The following is an 18,893-nucleotide window of genomic DNA, read 5'->3' as shown; positions in this document are numbered from 1 at the left end:
GCCTTAATAGTGTTCTAATCCCTGCAGCACCACCATGAAACCCCTAAAGACGGGTTTTCATAGTGGTCCATCAACTTCTCCGCTCATGTCACTTTGAGGTGGCATCACACAGGGGATCGTCTCAGATGCCAGTTACTGTAATGTCTTCAGTAATTCCCTGCTGACCTCAGGCATGAAGTGAGAATTTTCTGCCAATCTGTGAGGCAATTAGAGAGATCAGCTGTGCGCAGATGTGGTCGGCGCTTGACTTATTAGAGGAAAGCCAGGAGCTGACATACAGATTTTTTTGGACACAGTTAAAAAAAAAAAAAGGGGAGACTTTGACCACCAATTCATTTGCTTGGGATTATTACACTTTCCTCAGTGCAGCTCTGCAAGTAACTACTTGATGCCTTGCCTGGGGGCTCAACAGCTAACCCGCTGTTGCACTCTGTGATGCCGCAACAACTCTGGTGGATATCCAACATACAGTATATATGCCATACTGGGAAGCCTGAGAAAAAGACTGGTCCAGGTCATAAGAGGGGTCAACAAAGTTCTGATATATCAAACATTGTGGATAATGTGAAGACTACAGAGACCTTAAGAAGTTATTCCTGAGGCTACGGATACACTTAGAGACGGGATTAGATAGAACCTGACTGCAAACATGGTTTATGAATGACCAATATCCATCTCTCCTGACTGCTTTTACTGAATTCTGCATCCGCACAGCTTCTTCCACACTCCCTTCCTCATTATACTGCTTGCATGCTTCACTGTGGCTGGATACTAATGAAGGTGAGATGCTTGGCTTCACCAGGCTGCGGTTCTACCATGCATAAACACCAAAGCAGGCACCGTCAGTGAAAGGATAAAGTCACGGCTTGGGTGATTTCACATTTTCCCATTTTGCCAAACCAAATGGGCCCCATTCCAATTCCAGCCAGAGTCGGGGCTGGAGTACAGTCAGATCAAAAGACTCTCTGTCTAAGAGCGTGCTAGGCATTACAGTGCAGGTCATGCCACTGAAATCTAGCCAATGAATAGACAGACTCATGGACCTTTATCATAAACTAACTCTGGCTTAACAAAAGTTCATCCAAATGAATGCACGGACAAAAAAAACTTGAAGAGATGTTTGTAAATACAGCACAATATTCATTGTAATTGAACATTTTTGCATTCTTAACCTTAACCCCTCTTTTTTTCTGTGCGGATCCTATTCTGTGTCATTCATGGGCAAGTTTCATTTACCAAAAGGTTACCAAAAAGGAAAAAGAAGCCTTCAGTCCTGCTGTCAGAGATCAGCTGAGGAAAACAGAGTAAATTTAGCAGTGTCAGTAGCAGCGTTACAGGACCCAGAACAATATTACTACAGCTGTCAACTTTGTGTGTTTAGAGTAAAGCCGAACTGTGACAGAAATGATGAAGGGATGGTACGACATGAGGTTAGATGCTAAAAAAATGTCTTGCTGGCCTGAGAGAAGAGAAGTACAAAAAAAAGCTTTAAAAAAAACTTCTCTTAGAGGACTCATCGATGCCACCTGTGTTTGTACGAGTTGTTCCTGCAGGAAGCCCAGGGCCTAGCTCTCGCTGCGGACAAGGTAGACGCCTTTTCAGCCAATGCAAAACATGTCTCCCACAGACACATTATTTATTTCTGTTAATGAGTAAATGTATTTCCAAAAGTAGGCTGATGCTGTATATCAACTGTACGGGATTTTAGACATTTACCAGCCTATCAAAAAGTAAGTAGGCTAAATTTCATTTTCCATACTAGGAAATAGTCACACACACACCTTCTGTTTCATAAAGATGAAATCCTTCCAAAACCAGACTTGTGCAATACACTATCTGGGCTTTTCTCCACTGGAGCGAACTCAAAACTCCAGCTTGCATGGATGCCTTAATAACAGAACTGAGATGTTTTTACAACAAAAGCAAGTAGTCACTACATTTCAACACTCCAAATGTTAGAAAAGTCAAGATTGTGACACTGCGATGGCAGATAACCTGGTATAAACTCCTGTTATCCTACACACCAACCACAATAGAGAACAGATCCTGGGGTTGGAGTGGCGACCAAATGAGAGTATCACACTCACGTAGCCGTCTATTTCCCTCCAGCCAGAAATTCAATCCCATTACACAAAGCTCCCCAATCGTCTCTATTACCAAAGTAGCATGGAGAAGCAGCTCCAGCAACTTCAGCTCTCCCCCACAGTGCGGGAAGGTGAGTGCTAAAAGAAGAAGCAGTGTTGCCAGACAGGCCTTGGAGCCTGGAAAACAATTGGTTGATTATTACCAACATGGAGTACATGTGTCACTTTGATAACCAGAAACTCTCTGAGATCCACTTACATGTTTCTGACAGTCATATGAGAAGACGCCTGTGATCCACTGTGGGAATAAACGCACCCTTGCCTGTGTTTCTGTCCACCTTTACTTTTATATAACATAGTTTTTTGATCTATGCAGCAGTGAAGCTGAACTGAGAATGAGACAGCCACTGGTTTTGACACTGTTGTTTCCAGCACAGCTAATCCAGGACATCACTCTTTAGCCTTTATGCGTGGTTACCCTGCTTTCTCATTTAAGCAACTTTCCAGAGGAGAAAAAAACAACCCAAAGAACCAAAACATCTGTCCTGTCAAACTGTTTCATCCACATTGTCAGCATACACCTTTGACCAGCTGAGATGTAAATTCTCTCCCCGGTATAGACGCAGGGTAATATACCATCTGCCCCCTCCTGCTATAAATCCTGGAAGAGGCAGCTACAGCAAACGCTAACCTCTTCATCACTGACATCCCTGCATTGTAGACTCCATTAATCAGAGCCTATCAGATGCAGTCAGACTGGGGGGGGGGGGGGGTGCATGTCCTGGGTATCACTCACAGATATAGTACGTGTGTGTGCGTGCTTGGTTGAGCGAGTGTACGCATTTGCATTTGTGTGTAAGGATTAATGCCATCTGAACGCAGTGTTGTGGGTGCAGCGTGGCATGAAAACATATTTTCAGGACTATTTTATGACCACGCTGGTTGTAACAGACGGGTTAAAATTACGGGTTAAAATTAGAGCTGCAACGTTTAGTTCAGTGATTCCCAACCTTTTCTGTGCAACATAACCCCCCTTTATCACACCCATCAATAGATGGCATGACTTCATGGTATTTCACTGCCTTTACTTTGCACTTTTTTTTTTTTTTCTCAATTAACTTACAACTAACCCAGGTTGAAATGTTATTGTCACAATAACTACATTAAAGATCAGCATTGCTCACATTTGTATGTGGATATGTGTTATGAAATCAGGATTCCTATTTTATTTTCAAATGATCTGAGCTCCACAGTCTCTCATGTTCTCCCCTGGTGACTGCAGAAATACCCCCAGTTGGGAATCACTGAATTAGCTGATTGACAGAAAATGATTCAGCATCTATTTTGATGATTGTTATGCTTTTAAAAGCAAAAATATGAAACATGAGCCGTTTCTAGCTTCTCAAATGTGATCATTTGCTGCTTTTCTTTGTCAAGCATGATAATAAAGTCCTAATCCTTGCATTTAGGGCTGCGGGTCAGACAAAACTATTGACTACTTCTGGCATTTTATGAACCAAATGATTTAAATGCCAGTCCTCCAAGTCCCAGTACATAGATCAAACAAATAAACTGCAGATTAACCATGATGAGCAGCCCCATGTGAGAGTATGCAGTGGTGTATGAGCTGAATCCATGTGTATGCAGAGTTGTGGGTGCAGCATGGCATGAAAACATATATGTAGGACTATCATATGAACATCTGGACAGATCGCTTTAAATGCTGCATGCAAACCTGAATATCAATCATCTAAATTTAGAAGTGAAAATGAGATATTTTCCAGGCTCTCACCCACCCTCTTTTTCACACAACAGCCATGAAAAGGGGGAAGTTCATACGCACCATGAATAAGAATAAACCTCACTGAAACTTACCTCCCCAGCTCGTCTCGAATTTCATAAAATTCCTCAACATTTTCCTGGTTGAAAACAGTCATGTTGTCCAGGCAGCTCCTTCCCCACCCGTTTACCCCCACGACCACACAGGCTTGTCCACCGACGCGGCACAACACCGGCTCTTCACAGCGGCACCATCCCTACCAGGAGCCTCCGGTCTGGGCAGGGTTACAGCCAACACTCCTCCTCATGTTAGGGCTGTGGACACCGCCACAATAAAGAGAGAGAGAGGGGGAAAAAGGGGCAGAAGCGTTAACCCTCCACTGTGAAACCTGACTGGCGTGAATCGGGGGAAAGGTGGGCGGTCAGGCGACAAAAGGAGAAATGAACCTGCACCTCCGGGGCGACGTCACGACTCCTGGAGCTGCTCCTTCCTCCCAGTCCCTCCTCCCTCTATTATTATTATTATTATTATTATTATTATTATTATTCTCCCAGGTACCGGGTCGAAGTTAAAGATAATAGCAATATAACCATAAGTATGTCACCCAGGGCTGGGCAGGAATGCAAATAACCTCCTAGGAAAGCTTGGTGTAGCCATGGGAAACACGCCAGCCCTCCTCCTCCTCCTCCTCCTCCTCCTCCTCCTCCTCCAGGAGGAAGATGACTGCTGAGGAAAGTCATATCGTTAACCCGTCTTCTTCAAATAACCTGGACAGGTGTTCAACCCCAGTTTTAACGCTAAGTCACAACCCTAAAAATAAATTAATTAATAATAATAATTTAGAAGCCACCCCGTTAAGCTTTTCCTAAATGAAAACCCCCCTGTGTGTTTTCTCTGCAGTCTGAAATATGTTTGCCCGGCGTTTCTTGGCTCTTTCTGGAGGCTAAAAAAAACAGAGAGAAATTGTGTTAATACGCAGTGAGGTATCTTACAGTCTGCCGGTGTGTGTCCCGCTCTCAGACGCAGCCCAGACTTCATGCGTTTTGCGGGAGCCTGTGACCCAGCTGCGGCTCCGGGAAGACAAAACGCGGGGCTGGACGGCAGCAATCAAGGCAGTCTGGCCGCGGCGCTGCATTCGCTGTCTGTGGGAAATTACACCATGCATTTTTGGTGCCACTCGATTGGTGCCCGGTTTAACGTATGCTGAACAATGATAACACCGGACAATTACAATTGGAAAACACAGCAGTGTCCTATCAGATCAAAACTTACATAAACTGGGGTTTGTTTCGAACTCGAAATGTTTGGAAAACGACCTTTTGCCATGAGAATGGTGAATTACCATTTTTTTTACACGCCGTAAATGCCCCATTGTATATGTCATTTGGTGGAGATGCTTCAGTCGCAGGAGGGCAGCAAAGCTTTCACTTCTATATTAATCACAGTCTAGCAGAGGAAACCCTAGCATATATATATATATATATATATATATATATATATATATATATATATATATATATATATATATATATTAAATTAAAATCTGGATTGCCATTCAATTACTTATTTTGTTTTGGAAAATATATACATAAAGCACAATTTCCAAAATCCAAGCCCATTTTTTTACTTTTAAATTTAACCAAATGTTACAACAATACTCTCAACCTACTTTTAATGCAAGTTAACTCAAATGAACTCATTCCTAAAATCTTTTCCCGTTATGAGTCATTTAGTCTTGTTTCAAGATACAGAGGCTCATTTTAAAACTTAGGTTGAAATATTCCCACTGCCCTGCAAAATAAAATATTTCAGACTCTCAGATACAAATGTCTTTGTAAGTTTTCAAGGTTTTTGCAGATTTACATCATTGTATTAAGTATTCAAAAATCATCTCAAACAGCTACAAACAAAAATTCTGCTCACATATCAACATATTATTGCATCAGTGGTAATAAACTGCTCTGCTTAATGAGTACTTTTACTTTACTTTATACTTTACGTACATTCAGATATTAATACTTCTGTATTTTTACTTTGGTAAAATTTTGAATTCAGGACTTTTTCTTGAAATGAAATGTTTTGAAGTGTATTTCTACTTTAACGCAAGTAAATGATCTCCATACTTCTTTCACAACTACACAAAGTAAAGGATGAGCCATAATGGCCTGACTGTAGTTTTAGATCTATTACTTAAGCAAACCACCTTTTTTTTCAGTTGTTCAAGGTGCAAATTTAAAAGGAGAAACATATTTTAAGTACACACAAGATGCTGCATGAGATTCATAACATTAAATTTGAATGGCTGCCTCAGGTGTGAGAATAAATGATTCACAGAGAAACCACTCATCCGTTTTCTAAAACTGATTATTCTTTCCATGGCCATGGGGGGCTGGAACCTATCCCAGCATGCACTTGGAGAGAGACAGGTTATACCCGGGTTGATTTACTGGAAAACAAACTTTGCAAATTAGAGCAGCAGGCCCCTGTTGACCTTTCACCCCCTGGGACTCATTATTACTTTGATTTGTATTGTACATGCTCAGTCGAGGCGAAGTGTTGATCTTGTCTGGTCCAGTCCACACTGTAAATCTGAATTCACTCACTCAACTTAAAAGTTTATTGGAAAAATTGTGCACACAAAGCTGTAGTTTATAACGGTACACTAAAGTGAAAGTTCTGAGTACGCCAGACACACAATAAATGTATCGTGTGACCCTTGTTGGACTGGAAATAGTTTTTTGAGCACTAAATTCTGTCATATTAACAGGGAATATATGTGATATGATGTCTCATTACCAGGCTGCTGAATATTTATTTTTATGTTTATTCAACAAAAACAAAATGATGTGTCATAACTTAGTCATTTTATGTACCATAGATATTATATATTGCAATTTTAAAGTCAAATTAAAATAAATTTGTCATTATTCAGCTGAATTTATTGCAGTTTGCACACAAAACTCTTAGTTTAGTGCAGTAACATGAAAGTTATGAGTCTTGTCCCTGCAACAAAATCCAGAGTTGCTCCCAGTTCTGGTGGATAACTGATGTTGAGTGGGAAGCTGCCGTTCACAATAATCTCGTCCACTGGAAAGATGAAGTGTCCAGTTGTCAGGGGAGAACTCAGTACTTAGTCCCAGGCTTAGTCCCAGACCACACTGGGTTCAAAATAATGTTGAACCTGTAAGATGTTGTTCACAAATAATATTCAAGTTTGTAAATCAACCAAGGCGACCTATAAAAGCAGATCCTGAAAGGTGTAGAAGATTTTCAAGCCTGTGCCTTTGTCCATCTTGACATTGAAAAGCTGTTTGACATTTCATTTTCGAAGACAAGCTGCTCTACAGTGGATGATATTCAAATACAATAAGCAAAACATCTCTTTCATTACATTTGCATGTCACCATGCTCTGTTGGGGTTGAAAAGAACATGAAAATGTGATTTTCCATCAATTTGTACATGAAAAAGGGATTTGACATTTCGCTTTCAAAGACTCCAGCACACTGTCAAACGTGCAGTAAGCTATTTATTTGCAACATTTCTCTCTGAGTGTCAGCTGCAGTTATCTAGAAGTATATATATGTATATATATATACTGCACATTACTGCTTTTACATGTAAACTGCAACATGTTCTGTTTGAGCTGTCATAATTCTTTGTCCTCAACAGCTGTAGTGTTTCAGCACAATAAGATTCTTTCAGTGTTACACAGTAATTGGAAACACCAGGCTGCTGTTGTGTAGTTTGGCAGAGATATTTACTGCTGTGGCTGAAAGGAGCATTACACCACCTGCTGGTGACAAACTGCACACAGACAAAACCCATCTGACAGCGGGGTCCCGTTGCTCCGCCCATGTTCCTGGGTTTATTAGACAGAGATGTTTTTACAAATTAACATCATCGTTTCTAACTAGGATTACAAACAGTAAACAGTAATATCTTCTGTTCTTTTTGTACAGGGCTGCAGCATTTGAGGTTCCCAACTGAGCAGCGGCTTCAATGATTCAATGAGGAAGTTTGGAACAACCAGGACTCCTCCTAGAGCTGGCTGCCTGGACAAACTGAGCAATCAGGGGAGAAGGGCCTTTGTAAGAGAGGTGTCCAAGAACCTGATGGTCACTCTGGCTGAGCTTCCCAGATCTGTGTGGAGATGGAAGAAACTTCCAGAGCAACAACCAATGGTAAAGATCATGTCTGGTCCCCCCTCCCCCCAAGACCAAACAGAGAAACTCCAGCGGCACAAAGAAAATTTTACACCTTATTGTTTATAGAAAAAGGCACAACTGCAAAGATAAGACATGTCATGTAGATTTTTTTTATTGTAGTATAAACTTTTACAAAATTATACAAAATGGTTATTAGGATGAGCAGTTCAAAAATCATTTGATTTTTTTTGTCATGTTTGAGGAATAGTTATCAAAAATCCCTCATGTTACAGTTTCAGTCTTCAGGGCAGGAGATATAATGAGAGTAATATATCGATAAATATACAAAGTTATCTTTATGGCTGTATTTTATTTTGTAGGTACCACAGTAATACTGGAAAAAGACTCGCAATGATTTGACTGTGGTGGCCACTCAGTTATTTTTATTCTGCATTAACTGCACACAGAGCTCTGTTCAACGTGATGTGAGGCTCATTTCAGCGAATCTGCATCATGAGATCATTTTCTCTTGCACATTTTGCCATGTTTTACTAAGCAAAACGAATGCTATTCTTGTGACCCATATATGAGCGCTGTATGGTTTGCATATTTATCTGCTGGTTGCCAGCGAAACAATGTGGATTCTGTCACTATCTGTGATCTGTGTGTAAGCAGTGCTGCCAAAGAAATGGGCCCCAGTGTAATGAAAACCCGTAACACCTGACACAAACTGGCCCAGCGACAGTTTTACAAATATGCAGTTTGCAATATTTCCACATAGAACATTTTAGAGTAAATAAAGACAGAATGAAATCCAGCATCAGATTCTAAACTATGATGCACAAAGCCTTAAAAAAATCTTTGGTTCACCACCCGGGTTGTGGTTACATACATGGTGACGTGGTCAGATACAGACATTAAAGCTGCTTCTACACGTTTATGATGTGAAGGCATCAATCAGCTGTCTTAACAGTCTGAACTGAACTGCAGTAATTGCATATACATGGATGCCATAAGAGACTGGAAGAGAAAAAAAATGGGCGACTATCAAATATCAAATATAGTTATTGTGCAATTAAGGAACCAATTTCATTTGGACTCTTCTATAAACTTTCACACTCTAAATAATAAATTAAGGAAGCATCTGTTCAGCTGTTATCATCAATAAAAACAAACAAAAAAATAAAAAATAAAACACTGTATTAAACATAATAAAATAATGTGTTTCCTGAAAATTTATGCCAGCCCTTGACTGTGTTGCATAAAACCTTTTCTTAAAACATTCTTATCTTCCATCATACATTCTTGTCATTATTGTTTGAAATGCCCTTTTCCTTTTAATATAAAGGCACCTTCTGTGTTTTCTTCTAAGTAAGAAGCTGATACAACATTTGAAAAAAAAAAGATGTTGATAAGAAGCCAAATAACAGCAAAAATATTCTGCGTTTTTATATTCTTGGTTAGAAATGCTGTTAACCTGCGAGCTGATTGTCAGACACACGCTACAGAAAGCAAATACATGATTTTCAAATAATTGCTGAGCACGATGTGATGCAATAGCTGATAGACTGATTTTAAAATGAGGTATAAATCATCTAAGCAGTGTTTTTCAGGCCGTGCTCACACTTGGCACTAAAATGCGTCCTGTGTGATCTGATCACCAGTGGTCGGCTCCGACTGCAGGTGTGAACATGAGGACATGTGGACACATCTGGATCCAAACATGTCTCTGACTGGATTAAAGGACCATGCAGTCTACTCTGTAGTGTGTGTACAGTACGATAAACCTCCCAAACACAGGTAGATGTGGCTGATTGATCAACCTGAACAAGTGTGCACTACAGATTAGTTCCTCCATGGCCGTGCAGTTCACTTCTCCTGCTCTTCTGTGGGGCAAAAATGGGCAGTTTTCTTTTTTAGTTTGCAGATACAAATCATTTTTGCAGATAAAACGAAACATCAACAGGACAGCAACTCGGATCTCGAGGTGCATTTGATGCACATTCTACTGCAAGTATTGAACCTTTAATAACTGGATCTAAATATGATCGCAACATGGTAGCTTCACGTTCAATACAGCAGGCTTGAATATGGCCTTCTAGACTCAGGTGCTATTATTGGAAAGCAACTCAGAATGTAAACCCTGGACTTAAACACCAAGCCATGGGTTGGTTAGATTTCATGCCGCAGAAGATTTGATGCCACTGTGTAATAAGGAAAACTTAATAAACTCTTTATTAGTTAACTGATGACTTTATAAGTGGTTAATAAATACACAGATCAGAAATAAGCCACTGGAGAGGGAAAAGTTTAGGCCGTGAGGTTGTGAAAAATCTGTCTAATCACAAACAGACTGATAGACTGGCAACTTGATTGTTGTTTACCTCAGCTTCTGCAGGCCCTGCACAAAAAATGTATACGGATGATGGATGCGTGGATAATGCTACAATTTGACCTCTTGCAGGGCTACAAAGCAGCCGTACATAAATATATTTCTTAAGCACTTATTACACTTTAAATGTACAAGTGCAAACGTTGTTTTTTCCTTTCAGCAGAGTAATGTAATGCAAAATACTCTTGTAAATTATTCAGCATTAGTATTTGTTGTTATGGTCATGAGTTGGGAGCAGTTCACCATCACCATTCTTCATTTGATATGTTTTTAAAGGCGCAGAGAGGAAAACTACTACTAAGAAAACTAAAGACAAGTCCGAAAAATAAACATCCTTCTTGTAGCAAAAATATGTTATGTTATGTTAATATGTTATATGTTAATCCGTTGGGGGATCTAAACCCATCTCCAATGGCTTATTTCTTTTCTGAAAAACGATAACACTTTGTTTTCTGACCAATAATGAAGCTATTACTTACAACTTATAAAACCTCATAATAGAAAGTATGTCTCGTTATTCAGTGGACTGATATAATCTAAATATACTGTAAGTGTCTTTTGAGTGAACATAGGATGTTTCATGAAATAGTTTCAGCACTGAGAGGCAATAAAAGAAAACATCCAGTGAGAATAAAAGTCCACAATGTTTATCAAAAGCTGGATGGTCCCACAATGTTGAATCCTCCTGCTATTTTTTTTTTTTTTGCACCATCTTCTCCACCACTGAGCCTCTGAGAAGAACAACGTTAATGATCTCTCAAACAACTCCCATCGCCACGAGACGCTGCCAAAGTGCTAACTGCTTATACAGCCTTTAAAGTAAGAAAATAAAAGACACTTAAGATCCAGAAATTAAAACATCTTATGCAACGTGGCTTTGCTGGTTATTTCCGCTGTACAAAGCTCTGCTGTGCATCTGGACTCCCAGGGTTAACAAAGTCTGGGTCGTCTGTAAACATGATGACACTTTCTTCTTCTTGTAGAGCAAAAACGTTTCCTTCCCCCTCTGTGGTATTCCCTACTGGAAAATGAATTACCCTGTTACTGTTTCTACATTTCATCTGTCAGTTTCTCACCTGTTGGCTCTGCATGAGACATGTTTGACATGAACACTTACAACTCCTTACACCCATCAGAGGCGGCTACATATTTTGCTGCAGTTCTCTTTGTTAAACTCTTACAAAATAAAATGCCTGGAGCAAAAGTCATGTGCTTTGCAGCCCACGTCTACGGTGACTGTGTAGATGAGACAGATTATTACACACCTGTGACATGAAGTTCTCTGGAGAGCCCGAGCAAGTTCTTCATGGTAACAAATGTACGGAAATGAGCTTTAAACACCTCTGACTGCCAGTGACATTCAGCTGTCCAGCTGGCGTGTTGTTCCACAGTGTCAGAGGGTGGGATCTTTGATAGTCCTGTACATCTGGAGTGATGTCACCTCCACGTCCGCGACCTTGGCATTCTGGGGGCGTCCCGTCGGGCTGTATCCAGCCGATCGTCCCATGGGACTGAAGCCTGTGGTGGTGCGACCCGCGTGGGCAAAACCTGAAGATCGTGACACAGCAGGGCGCCGCAGGAACCGGCCGGACGTCACCAGGTCCCCATAGCCCTGCGCGTGTGAGAAGGCGTAGCCTGAGCGGCGGGAGCTGGTGCGGCGGATGCGGGCACGTCGAGCAGGAGGCGAAGGTGGTGGTTTAGTCCGCCTCGCTTTGAACATCACCTGAACGTTTGGGCAGATAATAACAAAGTTCAAATATTGGATAGAGGTGCATTTATCCACACCCGCTTTGTTAAACGTGGTCCTGCAAAGTGCTGGGTCTACAGTAATGCTGGGTGTAAGAAGTGTGACGTTTACTGTGCTGCAGTTAAGACTTTTCAAATAAATTGTGATTACACCGGTAGTGCAGAGGCAAATATTTAGGCCATCTCCTCAGAGAGCCAAGGCTTTGAATCCCAGTAGTCACCACATAAAGACCCCTCCCTACGAAAACATAAAAACTGAGAAGTTAATAATACTGGATTTTTTCACATTGTTAGTTTTAGTTCTATTTGGTGAATAATCATGTTCCATGCCTTAAACTAAAGTTCCAATAATTAAGTACTGAGAGTTAGCTGTGGGCTACAATGGGAGCACTGTTTTATTGGTCAATATTTGTTTACATTCTGGTGAACTGGCTGCGCCAAATAAGCTATTATCAGTTTCGATTTGCAATGTATCCACAGATGTAGAGATAACTTTCACTCCATTACTTTAACACTGAAGAAAACTTAAAAATATGATGATTCTCAAGGAAGTTCTTGAGTTGCAAAAATAACAAGCATTTTTTTCATCTGCTTTCTAAGCAGACTTGTGGACATTAATTTGCAGTGGGTATCAGATATAACGATATCCTCTTAAACTGAAAGCCAAACTGACAGAGGAAGAGTAAAATGGTAAGTGTGGAGAAGGACCTTGTCATTGATGGTTGGGTGGAGCTGAATCAACAGGAAGCGGTAGGTAACCACAGGAAGGATGCACAGGGTGGAGGTGAGGAGGATTGTCAGCCAAACGTTCGGCTGGTTCAGAGAATTTCGGGCTGTTCCTGGATAAACACACATGCACAACAAAACAATTTTTACTGTCCTCTTGTACAGAATGAGATTTTATTTAAATTTTGGAAAAAATCTTAAGACATTGTCAATGCCGTCCTCAAGGCAGCTATCTCAAACCTCTCTCTTGTTCCTACCACTTATTTACAGTGGTGGTAAATGTTAACCCTAACCCTTAAAAACTACACTTCGAGCTGAAACAATGAATCCATTAACTGATAAGCTGATTGACGGAAAATTAATCTTCATAATAGATTAATTCAGTCATTTTTCAAGACAGAATGAGGGTTTGTTGCTTTTCTTTTCTTATGTAAGTGTTACATATGTTTGGGTACATATTTTTTTACTGACACAATTAATTGAGAAAATAACCATTAGTTGCAGCCCCGCCTAAAATGAAACTGAATTTGCAAATAGCACTCATGGCATCCATATCAGACCAGGCCAAAGTTTGAGACAGTTATAGGCGTGTGGTTAACTTTATTATTTATATATATATATATATATATATATATATATATATATATATATACTTTATTATATTTAGGTACATTAAAAATCATCCAATCACTGGGGATCAAAACGACAGAAGAAAAGAATGATTTTCTACAAAATCTTGTTTTTGATTTTACAAAATAAACCAAACTTCTCAAATGCAACACAATCAACCACATTAAAATGCTACCTAAACATAAAGTCTGAAATTAGCCCTTATTATTATGTAAATCTTAAAGTATCTATTCAAAGAGTAGGTAAATAAGGAAAACAGGCTAACCAGGCATTTAAGGCCAACCTTCAGTACAGGTGACAGTATGTTCAAGGGGCAGAGAATGAGACTGTCCAAAAAAGGTTTGGTTGGCCTTCTGCACACACAGCAGTGACCCAAGCCTGTTTTAGTTTGTGTTTTAGTTGTAAACCAGATATTTTGCCTGAGCAAACACACCAGACTAAATTCAGCCCTTGTATTTGGCAGTATAATTGATGTCATATGAATCATGCTGTCATCTTTACTCTGGAATAGCCTCATATAAAAATATGAGAAAAGCTTGTCTTGGGAGCAGACGTGCGTCTAAACAGTCACTAACCAACAGAAATGTGGAGATGTGCACACAGAATTTGTTTAATGTGATTCAGTGAACTGCAGCTACTGACCTGATGCTTCAAAAAGACTTTACCACTCACCTATGAAAGGAAAGGCTGATGGCAACATGAGGAACATGCCGTTACTGTACATGGTGAACGTGACAACAAAGTACATGGCCAGGCTGCCCAGAACGAAGAAAGTGTTGACCGCCGTCCAGTAAGACATCTCCAACCCCAACTAAAGACACAGAGGGAAAAAAACTTTTTTTTTTATTCTGGGCCTCACAAATGCAGAAGAAAAGATTATCCAAAAGAAGTGGCTCCTCATACCTGGATGCTGACGGCAAACAGCAGACATGTCTGGGTTAGGAGGGCGAAGGACTGGTAGTCGGCGACGTCCTTGCCGTCGTCCCTCACTGTGTCGTGCATGGCTGCGTAGGGGATGAAGAAGAGCACCAAGGAGCTGTAGCAGCTGTGGAGGGCGCACTTGAAGAAAGCCTTCTTGCTGAAGTACAGGTTGAGTTGACCGGGGACGTAGAGCTGAGGATGCTGGAAACTGTACTTGCAGTTCACATCCTGACCAGCAGGTGGAGACAAAGATATTAGCTTTCTGGTTCTTTTTTTTCGTTATTGGTTGTATGACTTCCCTCTGTCTGAGGAATCTGTATTTATATCTGTCACATTAATAGTGAATAAAGCGCTTTGAGCTCAAATGTATGTATAAAGGGTGACTATATTGAGGGATTCAATTTACCGCCTTGTTGTTTTCATGGCACAAACTCACATCACATAGTTACCTGATCAAACAGACTCATTCCCAGCACAGGTAGCGCTGTGTACACCAGGTTGTAAAGTGTTATGAACCACTCATCATACACCGTCTGAAGGACAAAGAAGAACAGACGAGAATCTTTCAACAACTCATTCATCTTAATTTTCAAATACAGTGACATATTGATCATTTCCACCATGTTGTGTCTCTTTTTCTAAGGAGTGCAAATAAATAAAAAATGTCAGAATGTTCTTTATGTTTTTCAAACATACTATTGCTCTATTTGTATGCTTTGAATTTACTTTTTTTTTACTTTTTATTTTGTAAAACTAAAAATTGTGGCATCACCAGCCGCACAGGAATTAGACACCAAAAAACAACATTTAAGTTGGTTCAGCGCTTTGTCAGATTGGTAAATAGTGTGTGTTAATTGAAGGATTGTGTTTATCCCTCCAAACATTTGTATGAATTTTTATTTATTACATCCTATAAATGTTATGTGCGAACAAGGAAAATTTGTGGATGCATGTGAATTAAATAATAAATGAAACATAACTGTTTTCTCATCCCTCTTTCCTCGGCATCCATCCACCCCCCCACCCCCTTGACCTCTTAATTCTCTCACCTGTGCAGAGAAGCCGCAGAAGAAGGCGTACCAGAAGTGCACGAAGGTGAAGGTGAAGTTCTTGTAGAAGAAGTAGCGCAGGAACTTGCACATGCGCAGGTAGGACCAGCGGCCGTGCACCAGCAGGAGGTGCTGCAGGAAGCGGAACTGGGCGAAGGAGTAGTCACTGGACAGCACGGCTTGCATGCCCTCCTGGCCCGAGATGCCGACGCCTATATGAGCCGCTGCGTGGACAAAGATATTTGAGTCACTCTTTCATTGTCTCAGGTTTCAGGCAAACACAGATGCAAGGCAGAGATAGACGACACGCTGGAAATCCATCGCCATGTTTAAATGGAGTGATATTGCGTAATTGTTTCTTTTCTAAGTAAATAAATAAATAAATAAAATTTATTTTGTGCTAAATGGGCCATGGAAACTCGGCTAGTGATATAAAACAGACCAAATCCTGACATTTCAGAAGCTGGAAAGCAAATATTTGCAACATTTGTTTAAAAAAGGCAAATGACCATCAAAATAGATGCCAATTAACTTTACCACAATTGACTAATCTATTAATTGATATATTGTTTCAGCTCTCGTCAGTTCACTGAAGCTTTTTTTTGTGAAACCAAAGGCCCACGACTACTAAGTGATCACATTGGCAGCAATCTTTAGCAGTAAGACATGTGTTTGGAAAATGCAGTCTTCATCTAGAGAACAAATAATTTTGTAGCAGGCTATTTTTGTTTCTGTCCATTTTGTAAATTATAAAATGTAATTTCTGTTTTATGCACATTTTACACACACACAAAAAAATGTCTGTTGCCCGTGCTGGTACCTTTGATCATGCTGACGTCGTTGGCTCCATCTCCTATGGCCAGTGTGACCGCCTGCTTGTACTTCTTGACCAGCTCGACCACCTGAGCCTTCTGCAGAGGAGTGACCCTGCAGCAGATCACTGCTTTACACATGCACGCTGTCCTCAGGAACTCCAGCTCCATGCTGCGCTCCAGGGCGTAGGCCTGAGGGACCATGGGAGAAAAAAAGGGAAGAGATGGAGGATTACACAACAGCTGAAAATAATACACCTTTACTGAACAGTGTTCACAACTGCAGATGTTCATACAGCTAAAATATTAGTAAGAGTTAACATGAAACGAGCTCGGACGATGGCAGGTAGTAAATATTCATAACTTAAATTTTTGGCAGAGTTGGCAGATCAGATACGATTGTAAAGAAAAATTAAATGTAATAAACAAAAGGACAAGTCACACAGGACAGTTACAGGAAGTGTAAGTGGCGTACCAGACTGTGGCCGTTGATAACCAGGCCGTACTCTCCGTTCACCACCTCATCTGTGATCGCCTTCACACCGTTACCCAGAGTCCTCTCCGGCAGAAACACTGAGTCCGCTGCATCTGGTTTCATGGAGATTCTGGCATTTCTGCTCCAGAAGAAAAAAAAGACAGGATGGGTGATTGGAAATGTTTCATAATCAGCTCCTGAGAGTGATAGGCGATCAGTCACTCACATTCAGACTTAACTAAAATACTTTTTTTAAAACTCGCTCTGACCTCAGCTCCCCTCTGACGTCCTCCGGTGAGTTGGCTGAGATGATGAAGACCTCGTTCATCTCCTCTCGCAGTAAGTTGCATGAGTAACCAATGTTTTCTGCAGTTTCTGCAACACAAATTAACAACACCATCAGGAAGTAGACAATAACCACAGATATGAAATGCAGAAGAAAAATAAATGTTATCAGAATAGTACACAATGAAGAGCTGGGTTCTGCACAACGTTCTTACTGTAAATATCTAGTTGATAGAACAGGAATGCATCTTCTGACATTTTTCAAACTACATGAAGAAAATGAGGCACATACAAGCACACCTCGTTATAATTCTAAACTTACAGAACCTGAAAATGTTTTTTTTGGAGGGAAAGAGAGCCTTGAGTTGAAATGCTTAAAAGCTGCTGTTATAATTTTCGTTATCGATTAATTTCCTGATTACCAGTTTTCTCTATACAAGTTATTTTTTAACTGCTGAATAATAATTTCCCACAGTCCAAGGTAACATCCTCTGATGTGTTTTTCTATCAGCAAAAATATAATATAAGTAAAAAGATAATTCCGTTTTCAAAATAGTTGCCAGTAGCTGCAGGTACCACTGTTTGTACTGACAACAAAGAAAAGTCATCAGCTGACCTTAATCAGCTGGACATCACTAAATCCTCAGATGCAGCAAGAAACATGAGAAGTCAGACATCAACCAGGTTTTGAAAATAACACTCGTTCGGAAGAGAAACAAAGGAAAATTGTAAAATTATTATACAAACTGTCTGTTGCAAAAATCCTTCCCAGGTTACTGACTGACTCTGGTTCAACTGTCACCTACCAATACTTCACACAGAGCAGTTGTGTAGTTGTGCACAGTGTGTAATGATCTTCAGGGATCATTACACACATTTTGGATGTGCTCAGCTTCTGTTTCAGGAGAGCTTTAAATATTCATTCTGGTAGTTGAAGCTGTTTGCTTGTTTACGACCAGTCTAACCACACAAACACTTATTTTTCACCACATCAGACTTTGTAGTATTGATCTTGTTGTATTGAAGTTGTGTACCTTGCTTGTCACCGGTCAGAACCCAGATTTTGATGTCAGCTTTGGACAGCAGCTCAATCGTCTGAGGTACTCCGTCTTGTAACTTGTCTTCTATGGCTGTTGCTCCGAGTAGCTGGACACATGTTCACGCACATCATCAACATGCTGTGTACTTGACACAAATGAAATGAACAGAAATCCAGTTTTACAGTGTGAGCTTCACTGCAATGTGAGTCCTACCAGCAGGTCTTTCTCTATCTCCTCGTACAGCTGGTCCAGTTTGCTCTCCCTGTCGTCCAGCGCGGTGCTGGCCTCATGGTGGCGCTGTTTCCACTGGTTGAAGTACTCCTCATCCAGATCTTTATAGGCCAGCGCCAGCGTCCGCAGACCCTCGCCTGCAAACTCCTGCAGACCGGCATGCACACTCTTACATGGACGAACACTGCACACATAGCTACACACCAAAACCTCATAGTATTTTAAGATATAAACACAAGTCACACTTGTGTATAAAGTTGGTGATCTACAGAATAAACTCCAAGAGGAGAGAAGACAAACAGACAAGTGGAGGATAAGTTGTTTATAACTGAACGAGACATTAGAGAGACAGAACAAAAATAAGGTGACAGGAAATAAATAGATAAATAAATAAAAGGATGACAGTATGAGAATTCAGAGACTGAGAGAGGAAGAGATAACACAAATATGACGGATGGTACTAGAAATAGAATAGTTGCCAATTAATTTAGTTTGAATCGAATAATTGTTTGTGTCACTTTTTAAGCGAAAAAGTCAAACATTTGCTGTTTCTTCTGAAGTATGAGTATTTGATGC

General features: G+C 40.4%; 2 protein-coding genes across 2 annotated transcripts in view; both read right to left on the bottom strand.

Moving 5' to 3' along the window:
• Nucleotides 1-4,981, bottom strand: part of dapk1 (death-associated protein kinase 1) — an 82,677-nt gene extending 77,696 nt beyond the window's left edge. Inside the window, exons 1-2 of the mRNA XM_071483799.1 lie at nt 4,857-4,981; nt 3,960-4,178 (exon numbers count right to left, since the gene is read on the bottom strand). Coding sequence (XP_071339900.1) covers nt 3,960-4,021 — 62 coding nt within the window. The 5' untranslated portion in view covers nt 4,022-4,178; nt 4,857-4,981. The remainder of the gene's footprint in view (nt 1-3,959; nt 4,179-4,856) is intronic.
• Nucleotides 4,982-8,164: 3,183 nt separating this feature from the next.
• atp8b5a (ATPase phospholipid transporting 8B5a) overlaps nt 8,165-18,893 on the bottom strand; it is a 43,578-nt gene continuing 32,849 nt past the window's right edge. Inside the window, exons 18-28 of the mRNA XM_071483798.1 lie at nt 18,300-18,464; nt 18,081-18,192; nt 17,031-17,136; nt 16,762-16,900; nt 16,295-16,478; nt 15,475-15,698; nt 14,875-14,958; nt 14,408-14,653; nt 14,177-14,315; nt 12,857-12,987; nt 8,165-12,125 (exon numbers count right to left, since the gene is read on the bottom strand). Coding sequence (XP_071339899.1) covers nt 11,796-12,125; nt 12,857-12,987; nt 14,177-14,315; nt 14,408-14,653; nt 14,875-14,958; nt 15,475-15,698; nt 16,295-16,478; nt 16,762-16,900; nt 17,031-17,136; nt 18,081-18,192; nt 18,300-18,464 — 1,860 coding nt within the window. The 3' untranslated portion in view covers nt 8,165-11,795. The remainder of the gene's footprint in view (nt 12,126-12,856; nt 12,988-14,176; nt 14,316-14,407; nt 14,654-14,874; nt 14,959-15,474; nt 15,699-16,294; nt 16,479-16,761; nt 16,901-17,030; nt 17,137-18,080; nt 18,193-18,299; nt 18,465-18,893) is intronic.

This window comes from Trachinotus anak, unplaced genomic scaffold (genome assembly GCF_046630095.1).
Source record: "Trachinotus anak isolate AG129_WGS33_773 ecotype Australia unplaced genomic scaffold, CSIRO_AGI_Tana_v1 ptg000008l, whole genome shotgun sequence".
NCBI lineage: Eukaryota > Metazoa > Chordata > Actinopteri > Carangiformes > Carangidae > Trachinotus > Trachinotus anak.
This window is presented reverse-complemented; position numbering and strand designations above follow the sequence as displayed.